This window comes from Sphaerodactylus townsendi, linkage group LG05, assembly GCF_021028975.2.
Source record: "Sphaerodactylus townsendi isolate TG3544 linkage group LG05, MPM_Stown_v2.3, whole genome shotgun sequence".
NCBI classification, from domain to species: domain Eukaryota; kingdom Metazoa; phylum Chordata; class Lepidosauria; order Squamata; family Sphaerodactylidae; genus Sphaerodactylus; species Sphaerodactylus townsendi.
Window position 1 is genome coordinate 19,885,335 of NC_059429.1, and position 24,191 is coordinate 19,909,525.

Consider the following 24,191-nt stretch of genomic DNA (forward strand, 5'->3'; position numbering starts at 1 on the left):
TAGCACAAAAAAGACCTATTATTTGTGATATAGTGATATAGTGACATTTTATGGGTTTTTTTGACAAGGCTGTATATTTTCCATTTAGATTTTTATGTACAGATTTTTATTTTTAAGAGTAAAGCACAGTGCAATAAAATGTATATTTAATATATTTTAATAGATACCTATTAGACTTCTCAACCTCTTTGGTATCTGGCTACAAGATCCACCCCACCTGCTTGAATGGGATGCCTATAGGAAATGATTAATTAGCTCTTAGGTATCCAGAGGAGACACAAGTCTGCATATTTCCAGTCAGCTGGAAGAGGAATCCCTGGTGGATCTTGAGGATCAAGTGTTGCCAGTTTCCAGTCTTGCGCTGCCTGATCCCCTGTGCTCAAGCCCTGCATTTGTAAATCATGGAAGAGTGCTATATACCTCTTCCAATGAGAAACTGAACTTGTAAAATGATTGCTCTGAAAACAGACCACTAGACTGCTTACCTCTCAGCATCCCACAGATCTCTAGGATCATAATGCCTGAGTACAGGGGCTTCTATTCATCCTTTTTTGTGGATACCAAACAATTTCTCCTGATTTTGTCATTTCCAGGCTTAAACCTTCTCAGCCGCCTCGGGTTCGAGAGCCAGCGGTGGTATAGTGGGTAGAATGTCAACTGGAACATGAGTTCTGGTCTCCATTCTGCCTAGGAGTTCACGGGGGCCCCCTTCCACACATGCAGAACAATGCACTTTCAATCCACTTTCACAATTGTTTGCAAGTGGGTTTTTGCTATTCCGCACAGTGAAATTGAGCTTCAAAGTGCATTGAAAGTGGATTGAAAGTGCATTATTCTGCATGTGCGGAAGGGGCCAGAGTGAGCTTGGCTGCTTGTTCTCGGTCTAACTTACCTCCAGAATTGTTCTGGATATAAAAAGCAAGAACCACATAGCCTGGCCTGAGCTCTTTGGAAGAGAGGAAATAGATAAACAGAGGCTCATTCCGCACATGCAAAATAATGCACTTTCAAACTGCTTTCAGTGCTCTTTGAAGCTGTGCGGAATAGCAAAATCCACTTGCAAACAGTTGTGAAAGTGGTTTGAAAACGCATTATTTTGCGTGTGCGGAAGGGGCCAGAGTATGCTGAGCCATAGATAAAGATGCCAGCTTCCAGGTGGAACTTGGGGAGTTAATCTCCAGACAGTAGAAATCAGTCCCCTTGGAGAAAATGGATTCTTTGGAGGGAGGACTCTTTGTACCCTACTGAAGTCCCTGGCCTTCCCAAGACCCATCCCCAAATCTCTAGGAATTTCTCAACTGGGATCTGGCAACCCTACCTCCCATCCTCCACTGGTGGCTGGAGAGACCTGGGAACCCTTTTAGTAGCTCAAGGAGGATCCCAGTACAGAGGGAAAAGTCGGTCTGAACTTCTTCCCATCCAGTTGGAATGGCTGCGTGAGCTGTGGGTCACTGGGAATCCCCAATCAAGCCTCCTAGGGACTTCTATTTCCCACAATTCATCCAGATTAAGGTGCACCAATTCAAGAAATACTCTTTTTCACGCAATTAAAAGCAGGTTCTGTTCCAGCAGCTGCAGGATGAGATTTTGGAGACACAAGCTATAGAAGCTACCCAGACCCCAATCTTAGTAGTACTATGGCAGCCACAAATGGGACAGGCCAAACACATTTAAATGTGTTAAATGTTTAGGCTTTGGCTAGCAGTGTATGTGGGTGTGCGGTTCACCATGGTTTTCTGTTTATTGCACAGCACCAACAAGAAGGCAGAGATCAGTCAGCCTTATAAACATGGCAAGATCAGATTTCCCTGGGTTCTGGGAAAGTCATAGTACATTGTAGCTGAAATCTAGCCCTTCAGGGATCTATTTCCACACCTGCTTACAGTGCCACACAGAGTCATTGGTGGGGGAAGGCAAAATCTCTGAGGAAGACAAAATTCCCCCTTCATTTATGTGCACCTGTCCAAAGTAGTGGAGAAGCTCCAGAAGAGTGATAATCTGCACAGGCTTGTTTATACACCAATAAAATACCAGCTTTCTGTTCAGTCAACATCCACTTAATTACAAACCCAGGCATCTCCAAGTGTAGCAGGAACTTTTAGATTTTTGAAAACAGAGCAGCACAAAATGGCTGCCATGCCAGAGGGTGTGTACAGCAAATCACAAAATGGTCGCCATGGGAACTACAGCCAAAGAAACCGCCTATGATGGACCGGATGCAACTTCAATGGCTTCACTACTGCTTCGGCCAGCAAGCTCAGAGATCACCGCAAAGATCACACTCACTGCAGACAGAATAATGGTTGCTCCTAATGTTTTGCCCGCATCTATGGCTGACATCTTCAGAGGCATGTCAGGGTAATATGTGTTTCTTCTTCTTCTTCTTCTTCTTCTTCTTCTTCTTCTTCTTCTTCTTCTTCTTCTTCTTCTTCTTCTTCTTATTATTATTATTATTATTATTATTATTATTATTATTATTATTATTATTATTATTATTAATTGAATTTGATAAACCGCTCTGGGCGGTGTACAACAAAACCACAACTAAAACAATGTGCACAATAAATAAGTGATAAATAATTAAAATACATAACTCAGAATAAGCAGCATTCTAAAACCCAGTAAAGACAATATCAATAATACTAATGACGGCTCCCGATCCCAAGGCTGGGAGGGGACAGACAATACTGAAAGATGTCACACCGGTAGTGCCAATGATGGTACAGCACGCAACAGAGGGACATCCAATCTGCTGATGGCCTCCCCAAAAGCCCGGTGGAACAATTCGGTCTTACAGGCCCTGCAGAAATCACTAAGATCCCGCAGGGCCCGCACCGCTGATGGAAGTGTGTTCCACCAGGCAGGGGCCAGGGCCATAAAAGCCCTGGCCCTGGTAGAGGCCAGCCGCATCACAGAGGGGCCAGGGATCATCAGCAAGTTGGCCTCAGCAGAACGCAGAGACATCTTAGAGAGACATATCTTACCATGACATGCCTCCGAAGATGCCAACCATAAATGTGGGTGTTAGGACCAACAACTACCAGACCACGGCCACACAGCCCGGAAAACCCACAACAGCCAGTCGATTCTGGCCATGAAAGCCTTCAGCAATACATTGCGCACCTGAGGAAATTTAGCAGTTTCAGGAAAAGAAGATAGGAACCTTAAAGAGGTAGTATTTCACAGCAATTAGAATATTGGACGGGGATGTGGAAGACACAGGTTCAAATCCACAGTCTCTAGTGAAGCTTGCTAGGTGTCCTTGGGCCAATCCAATATTCAGCCTAACTTGCCTCATGGGATGGTTCTGAGGCTAAAAGTTCTGAGTGTGGTGGGGGGTGATGTTGTAAGCCAGTTTGGGTTTCCATTTGGGAGAAAACAGGCATGCAAGTATATTAATCAATCAATGTAAATCAGGGGTAGGGAACCTTTAATACTCAAAGAGCCATTTGGACCCATTTTCCATGGGAAAAGAAAACACTTGGAGCCGCAAATAATTTTTGACATTTAAGATAAAGATAACACTATATATATAGGTTTTTTTTTAACCTTTTACTCCACTCATTCTGAGAAGCACAAGGATGCGCCCGCCCTGCTGCCTGCAGGGTGGGCAAGGATGAAGCCGGTGGCTCGGCCTCGCCGGCCGCCGGGAAAGCGCCCGCCCCGCTCCAACGGGGCAGGCGAGAGGGGAAGCCCGTGGTGTGGCCCAGCCGACCGTGGGCAGTTGGTGCGCCCGCCCTGCTGCCTGCAGGGCGGGCAAGGATGGGGCCGGCGGCTCAGCTCATGGAGCCACAGTGCAAGGGCAGAAGAGCCGCATGCGGCTCTCGAGCCGCAGGTTCCCTACCCCTGATGTAAATAAATAACAAGTTTTCCAAAAACAGGCTTAAAAGGAGCACCTGGCAGTAGGGAAAGTAAGAGTTGGGTTTGATGCTCCACTTTTTTTCAACCTTGAAGCAGTCTCAACGTGGCCCCTTCCCTTCCCCTCCCTGCCACAAGACACTTTGTGAGATCAATAGGGCTGAGAGAGTTCGGAGAGAACTGTGACTAGCCCAAGGTCACCCAGCAGGCTTCATGTGGAGGAGCGGGGAATCAAATGTGGTTCTCTAGATTGGAGTCTGCCACTGCTGAACACTTCACCATAGCGATTTTTGTAACTGGAGAAGCAAGCACTAAAAGGGAAGGGAGGCAGTGCGGTATAACCTGATCTCATCAGATCTTGGAAGCTAAGCAAGGTCAGTGTTCGGTCAGGAGGCCACCAAGGAACACTCTGCAGAGGAAGACAATGATAAACCACCTCTTCTTCTCATGTGCCTTGAAAGCCCCTTGCTGGGGGCTGCCACAAATCAGTGATTATTTAGCAGTACTTATCTACCTCCCTAAGAATTGAAAGGTTAAGAATAGTTGTGCTTGCATAATTCCAAAGCTGAATGAGTAATCGATTCAGGACAGACAAATAGAAGTACTTCTTTGCTAAACGAGTAATCGTGGCATTCGCCACTGTTGAATGTAACAATGGCCATGGCCAGAGGTGGGATCCAGCAGGTTCTTACCAGTTCCCGGGAGTGGGTTACTAATTATTTGTGTGTGCCGAGAGGGGGTTACTAATTGGGTCTGCTTTTCCATCTCCACGCCCTCGCCTCCCCGAGAGGCATACTGCCTTTGAATGTGAAGGTTCCATATAGCAATAGCGACTAATAATGTAACTCCCTGAACTGGGTTAATCCCTTTCAGGTACTGCAATTCATGGATTCTCAGCCTTTCGTACCTTTTATCTCACCAGTCTCTATCAAAGAACCTGTGTGTTTCATCATTGCTGTGTTCAGATTTGTGAGTTGGGGCATTTTCTATAATGTGATGATGATTTAGAAATGACCTGGTACAAAAAATTGGGGGGGGGGGGGTTGGGGTGGGGTGGCTGCCCATGGGGGGGTGGCATCCAACTCAGGTTTTGCCCAGGGCTCAGGTTTGCCTAGGTACGCCTATGCCCCCTTTGCTGAGGGGGGTGGGCTTGCGAGGGAACCTGTTACTAACATTTTTGGATCCCACCACTGGCCATGGCGCAGATAACTTGCAAAGGCTGTTAGTCAGACAGGCCCCTTCCGCACATACAGAATAATGCACTTTCAATCCACTTTCAATGCACTTTGCGGCTGGAGTTTACTGTGCGGAAGAGCAAAATCCACTTGCAAACAATTGTGGAAGTGGATTGAAAGCGCATTATTCTGCATGTGCAGACGGGGCCAGATTTAGGAAGGATAGGGCATAAAAAATAAGTAATCAGTCTTAAGTGAGTTTTGCCTAAGAAGCTTCTGACTGCCTTTCATACAACTTTTCATACATCTACATGCAAATGCACTTGTACCAATGTAAATTCCTGGTTTAGTAGCCAGGCTGGGAAAGATTAGAAGCCAGCGCCAAGCAGAGAAGGCAGTATTCTGTTAGATAGGTCACCAATCTGGCAATATGAAGCAACCTTGCATGTTCCTAGTAATCTCTTCCCTCCAGTGGGCTTACAATCACTGCATTGGAAGAGAAATCTCAGCCCCATGCTGACAGGCACCCTCAAAGATGTGAAGAGCAAGTACAGAACCCTGGAGCTGCCAGCCAATGGCTACAGAGCCCAGAGGTTTTCTGTTTCCAGGTCAGCACATCTTATAAATAGCTCTGCTATAAGAGTTATAAATAGCTCAGTTACTAGGTGGGAGTTTCCTCCTGCCTCTTGTTGGCTCCGGGACTCGGCTCACCCACAGACTGCTAGTCTGGCAGCATGGAGACGGGGGGTGGTTTTGCTGGAGGAGGCAGGAGCAGAGGATTTAAATTGTAGCGTTGAGCTTGTCAGATGTCTGCTGAGTGCTTTCTTCCTATGTACAGACACAACCTCATAGCACTGAGTGGGGAAAGGGTGTTCCCATGCAACATTTGTGCCCAGAACTGGACAAACCAGCATGCTGTTTTCTACTGTGGTCCATGAGTGTCCAGTGTTGACACAAAAACCTCAGCTGGTCTTTTTTGCAGTGTTGCTAAATCAGAGTTATATCATTCTAAATCTGGTCATGTCAATGGGCTTAGAAGAGTGTAACTCTGGCCCCTTCCGCACGGGCCATAAACGGCGCCCTGGGGATGGCAAAAACCCCGTCCCCAGGGAGCCGTTCGCACAGGCGGCGCTGCCAAAACACAGCAGCTCCGACCTGGCTCCCCTCCCCCTCCCCCAGGGTGGCGTCAGGCTTCTGGAACAACAGCGCATTCCCAGCGGCGGTTTTTGGAACAACAGCGCATTCCCAGCGGCGCGGTGCAAACGGCACCGCCGGGAATGCGCTGTTTTCCCCGTCCCTCTCCCACTCACCTCGTTGCCTCGTTGCTCTACTGGACTGCTGAGACCCTCCCTCGCTGTCCTCCGACCCCTGGAGGTCGGAGGGCAGCGTGGGCGGGTCTCAGCAGTCCAGCAGAGCGACGAGGCGAGTGGGAGAGGGACGGGGAAGAGGCGGCTCCGGGCGCGCTGGGGGCTGCTCGCACACTCCTGTGCGAACAGCCCCCACCCCTCCACCAGCAGAATTCCTGCCGGTGCAGGGGCACCCTGCTGGCCCGTGCGGAAAGGGCCTCTCTTTGGATTGCACTGGAATAGCAAGTCAGTGGAGAAAATCTTCTGCAGTTGCTTCCTAGTCATGAGCGGTCTCTTTCTTCTCTCTGGCCAGGGCTTCTGAGGTGAGGGGGCAAAGTTCCAGAGCCATGGTTGCCTTTGGAACTCCCAAAAGCTGGACAGGTCACATGATTTGTTTTCATATGTTTGTGTTGAGTCTGGTTGGAATAAGAAGGAAGATTCAAGTGGGCTGTTTTGGTAGCCATCTTTCTAGCTTACAAAATGGCAGCTGTAATAGTGGCAGGTAGGAGTCAGATGCACCCGGCAAGGGAGGGAAGCTGTTTGCATCTGGGAAGGCAGCGTTTGAAACAAAGTCGTCCCTCTCGCATCATATTCTTACCCATGATAAACGTCAGCAAGTGTGACCGATCAAACTGTGGGTGGACAACCCTGCTCCTCTGCCTGGGACACTTATCTGTTCTCCCCACACTAGGCAACAGGAGTCAGGACATTCTGTTCTAGCTGAGCCAAGTGTTTTTCAGCTCAGCTGGCTCCAGGCCATATTGTTCAAGAGGCACCAAATTTGACTTTTTATTTATATGACGGATGTGTATATTGGTTCTCCAAAAAGTACTGGCTAAAGTGGTCCAGCCGAAGGGCAGCATCCTATAAAAGCTTTTACTCATGGACTTCAGATGAGGACATACAAAATATGCAGTGTGATGCATTTGCACTGGTATTTTAGCATTTGCAGCTACTCGTCCTGATTTACAGGCAGAGAGTCTTGTCATGTGGACAAATTAATATGGCGAATGGTTATGCAGACCTTCTGGATTTAGCCTATGATGGAGAAGTCATGTGATTGTTTTCAGGACCCAGCATGCAACTTGTAGTTCTACATTTATTGCCCTGTGATTCAGCCCAGTTTGGATAGTTTTGCAGTGGTGGATTACACACAGCATAAATATAATGTCTTTAGGATGTTATTAAAAGATCCATTTGGGGATTTTGTGTTCTCTCAGCAAGCAAGCCAAAATGGACCCTTTTCCCTACCTGCTGCATGGAGCTCTGGTCAGTTTCACAATGGCGCCCACCATTTTGTGTGCTTCAGGAAATTCTCCGTGGAGATATCCCACAGAGGTTTCCTCTATGTTTGCTGTTTGCTATTTTGCTGTAAAAAGTAGATGAATGAAGTTTGTTTGGCCTAGTGATCCCAGGCACATGTTGTTTTCCTTTTTTGTTTTGAGGGGGCTGTCTGCAAAGCTAAGGAACACAAATATGTACATATTGCAGTGTCACCATAGCTTCGCAGATAGCCCCCTCAAAACAACAAAGAAGGAAAAATGACACATGCATGGGATCACTAGGCCAAACAAACATTATTCATCTACTTTTTATAGCGAAATAGCAAATGGCTGAGCTGCAAGCAGAGGAAACCTCCATGGGAAATCTCCACGGAGAATCTCCTGCAGCATACAAATGGTGGGCGTGAGCGGTGGAGACAAAAGTAAAAGGTTTAGGCAGCAGAAATAAAGTGTCTCCCGCCTCCTGGTGTTTGCTCAGCAGGCAGGAATTGTCCTCAACCTGGGTTGGGTGGGGGGAGACTTCTAGTTCAGCGATTTTTGAAAAACCGAGGTTGACAGGAATATAACAGGCTGAACTCGTTTTGGGGAAGAGAGCTGTACAAAGTTCTTCCCCAAAATGCTATTTATAATGTCCTAAAGAAGTTATATCTGTGCTGTGCGGAATCCACCAGTGACAGAGCAAGAGGACAGATTCTGTTACAATCTGGGCTGGTGCTGAGAGAACTGCACAAATGCTTTGCAGAGATGTGCAGCTGGAAATTTACTATCAAGAGGTAACCTGGATAATAGCCATTTATATTCCCAGAGTTAAGAGTGCTCCAAAACAGAACAGAATTATTTCTGGCATTTGGGAATGGCTGGAAACCTTCACTATTACTATTTATTCTGGTGCCTTCTCTGGTTTTGTTTTCCTGGGCATCGAGAGGAAGAAGAGTGTGAGACAGTGGCCCTTTCTGCACAAATCCCTTAAAGCGTTTCTAAAATGTTTTCAAAGACCTCTCTTTCTGATGCCCTAGAGACTTGCTGCCACTCAGAGTAGACAACACTGACCTGTTATACAGATGTCCTGATACAGTATAAGGCTGTTTCATGTCTACTCTGACTGGCAGCAACTCTCTAGGGCATCAGGCAGAAGGCTTTGAAAACATTTTAGAAATGCTTTAAGGGAATTGTGCAGAAAGGGCCACAGTGCAGCTATACTTCATTGCTTCATTGTAGAGTATTGGCTTTTGGAAGGAAGAGTAAAAAAATTAAGAAGAAGAAGAGAAGAGTTTGGATTTATATCCCCCCTTTCTCTCCTGCAGGAGACTCAAAGGGGCTTACAATCTCCTCGCCCTTCCCCCCTCACAACAAACACCCTGTGAGGTGGGTGGGGCTGAGAGAGCTCTGAAAAGCTGTGACTAGCCCAAGGTCACCCAGCTGGCGTGTGTGGGAGTGCACAGGCTAACCTGAATTCCCCAGATAAGCCTCCACAGCTCAAGCAGCACAGCGAGGAATCAAACCCGGTTCCTCCAGATTAGAATGCACCTGCTCTTAACCACTATGCCACTGCTGCTCCTGCTAAGGTCTATTAAACCTGAAAAATACCAATAATATTTTTGTTGCCCACCCTACGTGAGACAGGATGCTGGACTAGGTGGGCCACTGATCTGATCCAGAAGGGCTCCTCTTACACTCTTATGGACGCAGGCACAGAAAGTAATCTACACAAGAGTTTGTAACCATCTCCTAGATGTTTTGCTTGAATACACATGCTTTTGTTTACCTTCCCTTCTTGAAGCCACCCTACATCAAAACAATTTTTTTCTGTTGCCGGAGTCATGCTAATTTAAACTCCTCGTGGATCATTGTTTGCTAAACGAAGAGCTGATGAGTGAGCCGTGTGAGAGTGGGCAAGAAGACAGAATATAAGCAGGTGTGAGTAAATTTAGCAAATCGAGAATAGCATGACCAGGAAACTCTGAAGTCCTCTTTTGCAACACCCCCTGTACCACTGAGTCATGACCCTGTCATGGTTTATATTTGACCACTTGGTTCATTTATGTCTGACTATTCATTTGTTTGGGCCCTGACCCGGATGGCCCAGGCTGTTGCGTTCTCATTAGACCTCAGGAACAAACCAAAAGCTCTCATGACTTGTATTGGGATGGGAGCAGAGGCGTTCCTCCCATTGGGCAAAGTGGGCAGTTGCCCAGGGCGCCACCTTGTGGTGGGCGCCAAAAATGCAGGTTTGTTTGTGGGATTTTTTTGTATTTTCAGTGTTTTTTTCCGTTTTTAGCCTGCAGGGGGCGCAGTTTTTAGGCTAGCAGCACCAAAATTTCAGGGATGTTTCTGGAGACTCTCCTGATGCTATCCCCCAGGTTTGGCGAGGTTTGGTTCAGGGAGTCCAAAGTTTTGGGCTCCCAAAGGGGGTTCCAGCATCACTTGTTTAAACTAGGGAGCCCAGATTCTCCTTTTAAATCCACCTTAAAAGGAGAATCTGGGGTCCCCAGTTGAAATAACATTGAAAGTGATGCTGTTTCCCCCAATTGGGGGGACTGGATACAACACCATAAAATGTTTTCATAGCAGTAATAAAACCTTTTGAAAGCATTTTGAAAAGGTTTGGATAAATATTTCTGCTGTGGGCATGGCCCATTGCTGTGCTCAGATTTGTGAGTTGGGGCATGTTCTATAATGTGATGGTGACTTTGAAAAGACCTGGTGGAAAAAAACATTGTTTGGTTACGGTGAAGGAGGGTGGCCACCCATGGGGGCGCATCAAACTCAGGTTTTGCCCAAGGCTCCAGTTTGCCTAGGTACGCCACTGGATGGGAGACCACCCAGATAGTCCGCTGTCCTTTTGTCCAGGTTGCGCCTCTTTGGATGTCAAATTTTAGTCATCCTACCCCTTTATGTCATAGAGCGAGCCTCTCCTGTTGCAATCACGTCATTGGCGGGAGAGTTTGAACTGCTGAAAATGTTGACTCCTTTGCAAAAGTTTCCATTCCAAGTTTTATGCTGGGCTTGTGCAGTGCTGATGGAAAACTCACACCCAGTTACTACATGCAAAAAGAGGATATGGTGAATCATGTCTCCAAGATCCTACTGAAGCACTCTGGGTAAAGCACTGTCAAATTGCAGCTGACTTACAGCAATCCCAACAAGGGGCTTTCAAGGCAAGTGAGAAACATGGGTGGTCTGCCATTTCCTTCCTCTTAGAGATCTTCCTCCCAAGTACTAACCTTGCTTAGCTTCTGGGATCTGAAGAGATCAGCTATACCTTGCTCCCCCCACCTCCACCCCTTCACCAAAACACTCCAGGGCTGTGCAAATGTCTCCTCTGTACTTCTTACTGGGAATGTGCATTAGAAATTAACATTTTCAGCAAGGGCAATCATTAGGACAAGTAGATCTGCCCTCTATCCCACAGTTAATGCAATTCCACTAACCTTGGAAGACATAGCGGCTTTTGATTCTGCCAACATCGTCAGGCGCTTGGCACACTTTAGTCCTGGAATGTGTGATACGCACTTAGAAAAGTTTGATAAACTTTGCGTTGGTACTTGGTTTAGTCAGAAGTTGCTATTTTGAAGTTCCTGCCAAAGTCTAGTCACCACTTTCATACCCTTCTTCCATTTTTCAATCACCCCACTCCAGGCAAAGTATGTGATAGGTTCTTGTTTGGTCTCAAAGGCAGGTTGCATTTCTTCATCGGTTCTTGCCTTTAATCCACAACATGACCTGGAACTCAAATGTCCAAAGAGCCATCTTTTCTGGTATGTCTGTTCATTCACCCATTGCTCTCTGCTCACAGCACCGTCCCATAGATATTATGTTCAGCTCTAGTCTGCCTGTAGGCTTTTATGGACATCCCTTCAGTTTTCTGAAATGAGAGCGCTTTCTTGATGACTTTGGAGAGCGCTTTCTTGATGACTTTGATGAGATTCTGCGAGACAGTGCAATCTCAAGATAGTTTGGCTCAATGGTTTGTTGGTGTGACGTCCCTATGTTGACGTTTTGTGCCAGCTTTTGACTGTAACTTGTAGTTTGATATGGTTTTGCGTATATTTTGTAAGCCACCTTGGACTCCTGTTTTTCTGAAGGATAGGAGAGAGGCACATATTTTAAATAAAATGTCGATAGTAGCAGCATTTCCCAGGATGAGATTTACAAAAGGTAGGTAGGACTGTGGATGTCTCGTAAGGTTGTCTCAGGATGATGCTTGCATAAAACTGTTCTATTTTGGATCAGATATTATGCACAACGATGATCGTGATATCTCAGACACATCAGGCAGATATGCTGCATTAGTGTTTTCAAGTTCCAGTTGCAACAGATTCATACATTCTGCCTCAGTGTTATTTAGATCAGGTTGGCTTAGGTGGATGATAGGTATGCCCAGTGGTGGGATCCAAAAATTTTAATAACAGGCTCCGATGGTGGTGGGATTCAAACAGTGGTGCCGCCGCACACACGCACCTCCAGTCCCTATTGGGCAGGGAGGTTGCTTTAGTAACCCCTTCTCGACACTCAGAAAAAATTAGTAACCACTTCTAGAGAAGTGGTGAGAACTGGTTGGATCCCACCTCTGGGTAGGCCTTGATTTGGTGCACCTTGATTTGGTTCACCCACAACAGCAGAAAATGGCAAAACGGCCTAGGAACTGGGTGATACATACTGTATGTCCCCTGTGGCATGGAGGACCCCTTGATCTGCAGATGTTGTAGTCAGCTTGGTCGAGCACAAATACATGCCAACCGTAGCTTGCTTCTTTGTATGAAGCACAGATATTATCTACATCTGAGAGAATGTCTGCAACCATCTTGGAACTGTGCTGCCTGTAGAGGTGAATACTTAGTCCAATTTGGAAAGCAGACACAAATAAATGCATATTCTTAGCAGCAATGATAGTTTGTTGGATTTTGTGCATTCTATGTATGGTCAAAGGCTTTCACAATTAGAATCAACTGGATATTGTGGGTTTTCCGGGATGCGTGGTCTGGTAGTTTTTGCTCCTAACGTGGATTTCAAATCCACAAGCAGTAGACAGTTTCAACAAAACGGAGGCGTCTGAAAATCAACAAAAGCTGGCTACCAGTACTAAAAAACACCGAACCAAAAACCAGAGACATTCAAATGCAGCTGCCAATGAACTCCCTTCAGACCTGTCATGCAATTACAGATGTAACTGCAAATGCACCTGCAACTGAACTCCACCTGGACAATTGCAAAGGCACCTCACATCCCCCCACCTGCGAGGTAGACAAAACATATAACCCACAACATGATCGCTCCATGCTGTGCCATCTTACCATGACATGCCTCTGAAGATGTCAGCCATAGATGCAGGCGAAACATTAGGAGCAAAAACTACCAGTTCCATAGCCCAGGAAACCAAAGCAGCCTGTTATGTATTTTCTGGCACTTGATTTGGTCACACATCATAGAGCAGAAAGTAGACTGATAGTCTGTTCCACAAAGCTTAGCTTCTGTGATCAGACTGAGCAGTAAGCACATGGGTACAAGTCAATATAATTTATTTCTGGGTGGGGAATCTCAGGTTTCTTTGTGGAAACTTTGGAGAGAAGCCTAGCACCTCAAATAAGTGTTGGGATTGCCAGCCAACCAATTGGAGAGATTTTTGACTGCTTGTAATAGTTGTTTGGATTGGTGGCCAGATTTTTTAAAATTATTCTGGGAGTTTTGTTTTTTTGAATGAAAGTCAGGTAGCATCATTTCCATTTTGTTTGCATTTTTAAAATGTGTAGGTACCACAGTTGTCAAAATTATAACATGACATACAAATGCAATTCACTCCATGCTGCATACAAAAAGACAACCAAATACATATTATGAAATTTATAATAAAGTGTCACAGTGCAATTAGAAACAATAATCACCTATTATATTAAGTATTCAAATAACAATAGAACTCAAAACACAGGAAGAAAAGCACTTCTCAGTTGAAGGCCACTTCTCTAAATGTTCTAATCTCATTATAGACAAGATGCTGAAAATCAAGCATAATTAGTCCAATGGTAAACAAGTCGCTGGAAGCCAAGCACAAGCGGATTTCGCAATGAGATGTCCGCTTTCAAGGATTTTTCTTCAAGGCGCAAAGCCTCCTTATCAACGTAGCTTGTGTTGAATCACATTCCTATGCGTTCTTGAGTTTGAGACTCCAAACCATCCTGATAAACAGTGTGACTTGTGCTGTGAACATACATTTGAATCACATGTCTATGTTTTTCCAGCAGTAATGCCACAAGAAGTCTTGGCAAACAACCCAGGTACCACAATTGTCAAAATTATAACACGGCCACTTACCAATGCTAGCATTAAGGTATGCATTTCAGAGGCAGGAATGCTCCACTGCAGAATAGGCTGTGATTATTCCTACCCATTTGTCTCTTTTGTAGAACATTGAGCTGAAGGTGGAAGTCGAGAGCCTGAAAAAAGAACTCCAAGAGAAGCAGCAGAACTTGGATAAAGCTTGGTAAGTGACAGCAGCACAGGAAGTCCCGGTTAGCAAAAAACCCTGTGCAGAAACTTTGAGGAGGGCATTGCTGTCTCCAGAAACTATCGTTTTCCTTAAGCTGGAAAACTCCTAGAGATTTGGAGGTGGCATCTGGGGAAAGCAGGGACCCTAGCAGAGTACAATGCTACAGAGTCCACCCTGTCAGAGGCTGACTGCTGCACCTAATCCTCTGCAGGCCCTCCCAACGTATGTCGCCGAGGCCAGGGGAGCCCCCCCTGCCCTGGCATTGACAGCGCTCCCAGGGTGCATGGGGCAAGAAGCGTGTCCCCAGGCCTCAGCGACATGCCGGAGGGCCATAGGACAGGTGAGTCGCCCGACTCGAGGAAGTCCGGGGCCTGGAAGCCACTGCCATTCGCACGGCAGCGGCTCCAAGCCGGCATTTCCCAACAACCTTGCTTGCCAAGCGAGGTTGGGAAACGCCGGCTTCGCACCGGTCGGGCGGCGTGAGGGCGGCGCAGCTGCGCAGCAGCTGCACCCCCTGTGCGAATGGCTCCCTGGGGACGGCGTTTTTGCCGTCCCCAGGGCGCCATAAACAGCCCGTGCGGAAAGGGCCTTTGGTTCTCATGGAAGTGAAGATGACAATCCAGTATGCACTCAGGTTAAGCCCCATTGGGCTCAATGGGATACACTCATGTGTAAACACATTAAGTTTCATAACCTATCAGTGATCCCATAACTACCTTACCAGGCAATCCTACAGTGGCATAGTGAAATTCCTTGTTCGTGGTGTCCACTGCTGCCAAAGCAACCATTTTTTAAAAATCTGCACAGCCAATCAAATCTCCAGTAACCATTCAGAAGACTTGCTAGGTAAAAGCTCCACCTGGCCCTGCTCACTTTTGGAAAATATTTGGCAGATGCTGGGAAAGGTAGGGACCCTAGACCCTAGACTTTCCAGTTCCTCTTCCACCTTCGCTTACTGTAAATTGTCCGACAACTATTGCCAAGCCATGTATCGGTTAGCTGTGAGCCTTTTTGAAGGCAGGAGGTTAGTTCGCTTGCCCCAGGGTGAGTGGTGGGGCCTCCTGCCTTCCCTCTTCCCTCCTAGACTGGCCAGTTTTCCTGACAGAAGTCCACCTCCCTTGCTAAGGAAAGGTTCCTGCCTCCTCAGTTCAGGCAAGGGGATGTCAGGCAACTATTGGCTCACATTGTTGTAAGTTTATATGTCTGTTTTGCATTCCCCCAACAAAGCCAACTTTGAAGAGAATAAACAAAGGGTAAAATATTTACCTGTTTCTATTATTTACAACTGGCTTGATTCATTCAGCCTTCTGGTAATCATTTTATGCTTGAAATTGGGAGCTTAATTTGCCAAGGACATTGTGAAAGGAAACTCGCTTGAATAATGATGAGGATAATAGGTTTTAAATCGCATAAAGAATTCAGCAGCCTTCCATTGCATGGTTAGATTATATTTTTTCCTAATCTTCCATGGGTCCATACAATCAGAATTCTCTGCTGGGAACTCTGGTACGCAAGGAGCAGGGGCTTTTGCTTTCCCCTAACACTGTTTTCCTGATTTGAAATGGACTTGTAGGGAGACCCTATTTGCCCTACTGGGGTCACCATCTGGTAACAAAGGTTCTCCTGGGCTCCCAGAGCCAATTCAGGTTGGGAACACAGCAAAGGGGAGGCATAATATGCTTCTCCTTGCACCCTGTAGACCTGATTCAAATTTAGCCATACACACCTGTGGACTAAGTTCTCAAACGAAAACTTCCAAGGGCTTGTCTGACAGTCCCCCATGGCAGAGCCAGGCCTGACATAAATATTGTGTATTATATGTTTGCCATGTGCCGTCAAATTGCTTCCAACATGGCAGTCCTATGAATTAATGACCTCCAAAAACATCCTATCACTGACAACCTTGTTTGGATCTTGCAAACTGAAGGCCGTGGCTTCCTTCAGTGAGGCAATCCATCTCATGTTAGGCAGTGAGGCAATCCATCTCATCTGTAAAACACAATTTACCAACAAGGGCATGACACAAGCAAATCACCTTATAAGAGCTACATGCTGCCATGTAACAGGGATTTTGCTCTGACTGGTCAAACCTGTGAATTTCAGGGAAGCAGCAGAGAACCTGAGTGGTCAGAATGAAGCGGACATCTGTCACCTGCAAGAGAGCGAACGGGCTTATGAGAACCTGGAGAAGAAAATCCACCTGCTGCGAGAGGTGAAGAAAACATGTTCACTAAAGAAGGAGGGACCACTTTGCTTTGTTGAGTGTATCGATGAGAAAGAGTCCCCTTGGGAAAATGAAGGCAGTACTGCCAATTCTGGAAATCCAAAACAGGGAATTTTAGTTTCATTCCATCGCCCAAGTCTTCAAAGCCCCATAGTCATATTATCATTGCTTGGGTCATTGTGGAATTAAAGTGTATATACTGATGCAGGCCTCTGTCCCATATATGCTGTGTGCAGAAATTTGAAGATATAGCAGAAGTTCAATGTCATTCTTCTAAAAACTTATGCACTCTGTGCCCTGTTGCTGGACCTTCAGAGGAACTGGTTGGCCACAGTGTGAGACAGGATGCTGGACTAGATGGAGCTCTGATCCGGCAGAGCTCTCCTTGTGTTCCAGTGTTTGTAACTAGCAAATTTTTGGGCTGGTTACACAAAGTTATTTAATCTATACTCCATTCCACATAAAGATGATAGTTTGGTCAGTTATGGTGCAGCGATCGAGAAAATTGTATGCTTCCACATCAGAATATAGTCCTGACCAAATATGAGAATTATCATTCAATTTTTACACATTGCCTTTGCCAAAACCATTATTTTGTGCATTCTTGAACATGTTACTTTGATACACAAGAGCATTTATGCCAAATTTATTTTGCTTTTAAATGGATGGGGGGAGCACGGCTAGGTAGGCACTAGGACCCAGGCAGAGTATTCTACAACAAAGCAAATCTGGCATGCTTAATTTTATGGCTGAGGAATGTACAATTTACTAACATCTTTATGTAAAACAGAGTATAGAATTATCACGATTCATTGTTGCTGTGTTTATGGAGGATCTACGACACACTGCATTTTCTGCATCATTTCTCTTTCCTTTTTTTGGACCTCTTTTCTAGTAATTCCTTTTTAAATTAAATGCAAATACAGTGCCAGCTGTCCATTTGCAGATGGTTGATGCGTCATTGAGGCATTTCCTGACCCTTTAAATATTTGTATTTTACTTCTGAAGCTCAAGCATTCTTGAACACTTTGCTTACCTGGACATGGAAAGTGAGAGGCCTCATTAAATACTCTTCCGCCTCACCCACCCCCTTCCCACCGTCCTTGTGGCAAATAAAAGTATTTGTTATTTTTTTCATGATAATCATACAATTATGATATTACATCTATGAAGAATAAAAAATTAAGGACAACTCTGTGTAGTCAAGAAAAATGCAGTAATTAAAACCTCCCTCAAGGACAGAGTCAAGTACACTGGGCACAAGAGCACAGGAATTAATGAAGCACCAGGGAAAATCAGAAATCCCTTTCTGACGCCGAAAATTTGAATGTGTTCCTAATCAGTTCCTTAGCAGGGAGGAGAAGGCTTTCGTTACTGGATTTCTTTTGGCAGCCAAATATACTCCTTATTTTTTTTCCCCTGGTAATTTTTAGTCGATGTGATGTCACAGCTCTGTGTACATGATCATTAAAAAATAATGAACTATCACAGTTTCTGCAAAGGGAAGAAAAGGAGTCATTGAAGCTCCCCTCATTCAGATAAAGGGTTCATTCAGGAATATTAGAACGCCTGAGAGGAGAATTAACATGGAAATAAGTTTAAAAGGAGAATTGGGAGAGTGGAGAAGCAGGAATTTACTGGAAAGGGTTTAACTATAATAATAGTGGGATCTTGTGCTGCTGCAAACCAAATAGGGAGGGAAAGGGAAAGTGGAAGGGGACCCATTATCTGGTCATGACCCACCCACCCTGAGAGAAGAGGAGAGAAGGGGAAAGGGAAGAAAGCATTGGACAGCCTGGAAAGGAAGGTAATTTGAAAACCCTCTTGCCACCCAAATTGCCCCATAGTCTGAACAGGCTTATGCCGCACAGTTATTAGTGTCCAAGTGGCGGTGAACAATAGCCTTGAAACCCAGTTCAGACTAATTATAGGCAATTCATTTCATAACCATCCCCTCCTTCTGTGAGCTACTGTATGACAACATTCACGATCAATAAGTAGGACAGAAAATCCAGAAGTCTTCTTCAGTGGTCTGATGGTATTGCTACAAGAAACTTGAATAGGATCCAAGATAAACATCATTTCTAAATCCAAGATAAACATCATTTCTAAATCCAAGATAAACATCAGTTCTAAATGATCAGTTTGATCATTTTGGAAATGGCAGCCTCACCCAGTTAAGTGAGACTGCTTTTCTAGATTCTCCTGCAAAACAAAACCAGTATCGTATCCAACTGGAGCTAAAGACCATCTCTCATTCCATCTCTAGGAGGCCCGGTCAGCAAGAACTGAAGCAGAGCAGATGGCAGTTCTGGCGGAGGCTGAGAAGGAACACTGTTTAGAACTCACCAAGCAGCTGACTGAGTATTCCAAGAAGCAGGATGAGACCAGGGAAAGCCAGGCTCTTTTGGATACCTACAATGTCACCTTGTCGGAGAAAGACAAGTGCGTCTATGTGGGGTTTTGTGACAGTTATTTAATTCGCTTTTGTCACCTTAATGCAAGAAGTTCAGGAAGGGTAATCCATTTCAGAACCTCCAGAAATTAGTTTGCACAAATTGTGTATCTGTCTTTCTGATGTGTGTTACCGTATTTTCAGCCTTGCTGCCGTAAGGTAATTTCTCCTTGTTTGTTTTTTGAGTTGTTAGTTTGGGGTGTGTGTGTGTGTGTGCAGAAATCCCTATGGGTGGCCAGCTGTCATTGCCTTGTATCAGTGTTTGAAATAATAGCAACAGGTCCAATGCTTAAACGAAAAGCAGTCATGCCACCTATCCACTATGCCATGTATTTAATATGAGGCAGCCCCAGCTCTAGCAGGGATAACTAAGCTGTTTCTTCTCTGCAGGAGAATTGAGGAGCTGACCTGGCAACTGAGTGACAAAGAGAAACTCCTCACACTGCTGTCCAAAGAGAAACAGAACCTGCTGCACCATTTGGACAAAATCCCAGAAATGGAGGTGCAGGTAATAATAATGCAGCTACATGTCCCCTCCACATTCAAACAAATTGCTGCCAGCAAAATGCACCAATGGATTCCTGGGCCTCAAACTAGAGGGGGAATTGGGAGATTCATGATTCAACCTATTTCATCTCCAGTAAGCAATTCTTGGGCATAGGGAAGCTTCAGAGAGCAATTTATATTGAGTACATGGTGTACCGCTCGCATCCACTGCCTAACTAACCCCCCCCCCCCACACACACACACGGTGGACTGGACTGCCTGGGACCAACAAGATTTGGGGGATATAGGTTTTCAAGAGTCAAAGGGAGGTTGGGTCCAGGAAATCATCCTTAGGACAAGCAGTATGTTTTTGTTGTCTTTCCTTGCAATATGTGACTTGGCTCATTTCCTTGAACCATTTGGATTTATCAGTTCACTCCTTAAATAAGTATCTATGCCTTGTTCACTGCAGTCCTGTGCTTGTTTATTGCTGTGCTCAGAGTAGGAGCGGTCTCATTCATAACTTCTGAGTATGATGCTGATAGGATCAGGCTTCCTTAGAAGTCCTAACTTAAACATATGGGCTCAGCCTCATTTGGACCTGTGATGCATCTATGAAATGGTGCTCCAAAAGGGCAACAAGCAATCAGAGGCCCCTTCCGCACACACAAAATAATGTGTTTTCAAACCACTTTCACAACTGTTTGCAAGTGGATTTTGCTATTCCGCACAGCTTCAAAGAGCACTGAAAGCAGTTTGAAAGTGCATTATTCTGCATGTGCGGAATGAGCCAGAGAACATAAACATTGTTGCACCCTAGAGTTGCCAACACCTTTTGCATCCCCTTGTATAACTTCTGATGTGATTCTCTTAGGCTGATTCCGCATGGGCCAAAAACAGCAGTGTGAAAACGGTGTGAAAACGGTGTAAAAGGGTTTAAAACAGTGTAAAAGGGTTTATGCTGTTTTCACACTGCTGTTTTTGGCCCGTGCGGAATCAGCCTTAGCTTTCTGTTTCACATTCAGTAATCCAGATGTATTGGAGCACAAACTTGGTTTTGCTTTCTTTCTTGGGTGTGATTTAGGACAGTCTTTGATACCCTTTCTTTCTTTCTTTCTTCTTTCTTTCTTTCTTTCTTTCTTTCTTTCTTTCTTTCTTTCTTTCTTTTTCTTTCTTTGGTGTGATTTAGAAGTCTCCAATACCCTTCATTGCAGCACTATTTTCTACTCAAATAATAATTTCTTTCTCGAAAGCTTTCATGGCTGGGATCACTTGGGTGCTGTGGGTTTTCCCGGTTGCATGGCCGTGTTCCAGTAGCATTTTCTCCTGACGTTTCGCCTGCATCTGTGGCTAACAAAACATCAACTGAAGATGCCAGCCACAGATGCAGGCGAAACGTCAGGAGAAAATGCTACTGGAACACGCGGCCATTCACCCGACCAGCGGAAAACCCATTTTTTTTTACCTGAATAAATTTCTTTTCTGGCTTTTCTTTCCTTAATAGTTGTGATCTAGGATACAGTCTCCAATGCCCTTTATTGCAGCACTGCTTGCTACTCAAATAATCATTTTGCTTATTAAGTCCTCCAGTACAAGGACCTAGGCAGCCCAGATTTACACCTTAGCAGCCCTTCAGTGGCATACTCCAGAGGAAGCCCCCCCTCCACTTGCAGTGGCGAGGCAGCCCGAGGGAAAGGAGGCCTGACTTTCCTTTGTGAGGCGGCTCCTTTGTGAGGAAACGCCGTTCCTGAGGCGGGCCCGCGCAGGCGGGGCGGCGCCGGGCGCCATCTTGAAATCTGAGCCAGAATCAAAACGCCTCCGCGGCGTGAGCGTCTCGCGCCGGGCTCGGCCGGGGGACCGGCTCGGAGAAGATGCGGGAGCGGTGCCGCGTGTGCGGGCGGGAGCTGTGCGGCACCCAGCGCCGCTGGCTCTTCCACCCGGCGGCCAAGCCGAGCCTGCAGGTGCTGCTGTCGCACGTGCTGGGCCGGGAGGTTTGCCGCGACGGGCGGCCGGAGTTCGCCTGCAGCAAGTGCTCCTTCATGCTGGAGCGCGTCTACCGCTACGACGCGGTGGTGGCGCGCATCGAGGCGCTCTCGCTGGAGCGGCTGCACAAGCTGCTGCGGGACAAGGAGCGCCTGAAGGCCTGCCTGGCCGGCCTCTACCGCAAGCACAACGGCGAGGAGGGAGGCGGCGGCGGCGTACTTGAGCCGAGACCAACACGCCGCCCTGCTGCAGGAGAAGACTTCGCCTACTCCGGCCCGAGTGCTGGACCACCGGCCCCGAGGAGCGCGGCTGCCGGGGACTCCCGCTTGCAACCCGGCGGGAAAGCCGGCCATTGAGCACTGCCCAGGCGCTGCCGGGGCTGCGCGGGGCTGCGCGTGGCCGACGCCGACTACGAAGCCATTTGCAAGATCCCCCGCAAAGTGGCCCGCAGCGTGGCTTGCACGCCTTCCCCGGCTCGGTGGTCGCCCAGCGAGGACTCCCCGCCTCCGGCCGGCGGCAAAACGCCCCTGGACGGGGAGAGCCTGGGCGAGGAAGGCACGCCCGGCTCCTCTCGGTGGAGTCGGTCGACCCGGCGCCCCGGGACGAGGAGGCCGAGGGCAGGCGCGGCGCCGAGTGCGAGTCCTGCGGCGGGGTCCTGCCACCGGGGAGCCGCTTGGACGTCGCCTTGAGCCTGGTCAGGGCTTTCGACTGCAAGCCTGTGCGCAGCCCCCCGGGGAGCAAGCTGCCGGTGCCCGTCAAAGCCGGCTCTCCTTGCCAGGAGCCTGGAGATGCGGGGGACGCTTCTCCTGGCTTGCCCAAGACCCCCCAAGCCAGATCGGCCTCCGTTTTTTCCTGGGAGATGGCCGACCTTCAGGAGTTGTGGGAAAGCCTTTGCGAGGATTATATGCCGCTGCAAGTGAAGGTAGAGGAGCGCTGGGGCCACCTCTGCCTTCAGAGCGCTTTGGGTCCGCTTTCAGCTTGGAGCTTCACTGTTCTTGCCACTCTTTTGTCGTTAAACCAATATTGCGCCATACCAGTCACTTTAGATCCTCACGGAAAGCTACTGGAGCAGCATGGTATTGGTTTAACCCAGGAGTGTTCAACCTTGGCCCTCCAGATGTTCATGAACTACAAGTTCCATCAACCCTGCACAGCGCTGGTAGGAGCTAATGGGGCTTCTAGTCCGTGAACATCTGGAGAGCTAAGGTTGGACATCCCTGGTTTAACCTGTTGGCGCACCCAATCCATTGACTGATGTGGTGGGCTCTTCTGTGGTTGGCTGTAGTGGGTTTTCTGGGCTGCATGGCCACGGTCTGATAGTTTTTGCGCCTAATGTTTCATCTGCACCTGTGGAGATGTGTTTCTGTGCCATGGAGAGAGGCACATCTTACCCTGCCATGCCTCTGAAGATGCCAGCCACCGACATGGGCGAAACATGAGGACCAAAAAGTTCTAGACCACAGCCACGTAACCTGGAAAACCCACACTGCTCGTTGATTCTGGCAGTCAGTGAAAACCTTTGACCATACATCTTCTTTATGGGGATACAGTGGCACCTTGAAAATCGGTGCCTTCAACAATTGTCAATTTCAGAAATCGATGATTGCCAGGCACCGATTTCCGCCCTCTAAAATTGTTGGCTGCCTCGATTTTCAGCAGCCGCCGAGGGTATGTTGTGCATGTGCAAACAGTGTACCTCTAAATACGCCGTTTTCGAAAATCGCCGATAATCTCCAGACGGATTATCGGCGATTTTCGAGGTGCCGCTGCATTTATGTCCTGCTTTTCTCAAAGCAGCTTATGACCTCATTGTGTTGAGCCCCCTCCTCCCCCCCCCCCGCGCTTTCTGCTCCTACCTTGGTTTCCACCCCTTTCTAGATTTCTGAAAGCTTAAACAGAAATCCCTTGCTTTTTAAAAAGGTGACAGATAATATCTGATGAAATGAGCGAAAAGCCTGTGTGGGAATAAATCACTTTACTTTCTGAAGTCATCAATGAGCTGAAAGAGTCAGGTGTCTGCCACTCTGAGATTGGTTTTCTGAAAACTGTGATCTGAATAGATTAGACAGTTCCCATCCCCCCACCGGCCTAGTTCCAGTCAATCACATAACATGTCAGGCTATTATACCCTAGATTTAACCTTTTTGAATATTCTTCAAGCCAGTGTTAATCTGCTACAAACAACTCTGCAGATTAATTTTCTATTTGCCTTCCATTGTTTGGAAGATGTGAGAATTCTCTTTTTTTATGAGTGAGATCTGACCCAAAGCTGTAGTGCCCACCTATGAAATACTCTGCAGGCGACTATTGTGTGTGATTGGTTTATCTGTTGATCATTTCAGCGATTATTTTAGCAGTAGTTGCCATTCCTTTCTGGAAGCAGGTAACCCCCACAGAGTCCATTGTGGTTGGCATTCCAAATAATCGTGTTTATGTTTATATTTCATCATGAATTTCTATGGCTTTGCTAGGTTTTGAAAATGTATTAAGGAGCAATTTCCCTGCCACATTTAATGAAAAGCGTTGCTGTCAGTTTTAATTTAGAAATATCCATATCAATCTAATTGCATTTAGATCATCTGGGTAAGTGTAGTCCCAATATTAATCTAGTCTCAAGGAATAAATTGCTTGACTGTTACTTTAGCAACTGCAGAACTATTGAGTAGAGGTGATGAGGTTTCTATTGAGTTGGTTTAACTAATTAAACTAACTAACTAACTAATTAAACCAACACGTATGCACATTGTGCTGACAAAACTAAAAAAAATACTCAGCGGGGAGCAAACACGGAAGCCTTACATGAGAACAGAACCTTGACATCAGTTTGCATCTGTGGAGGACATTAAGGCCTTTTCTGCTTGAATTGCTTACAATAGATCTTGCTGCCAAATGCTATA

The 24,191-nt window shown here is 46.5% G+C and overlaps 1 protein-coding gene across 1 annotated transcript in view; it reads left to right on the plus strand.

Annotated features, from left to right (window-relative positions):
* LOC125433724 (phosphodiesterase 4D interacting protein) overlaps positions 1–24,191 on the plus strand; it is a 68,478-nt gene that overhangs the window by 17,051 nt on the left and 27,236 nt on the right. The window contains exons 5-8 of the mRNA XM_048498474.1: positions 14,064–14,140; positions 16,250–16,358; positions 18,640–18,815; positions 19,216–19,354. Of these exons, the coding sequence (XP_048354431.1) occupies positions 14,064–14,140; positions 16,250–16,358; positions 18,640–18,815; positions 19,216–19,354 (501 nt within the window). The remainder of the gene's footprint in view (positions 1–14,063; positions 14,141–16,249; positions 16,359–18,639; positions 18,816–19,215; positions 19,355–24,191) is intronic.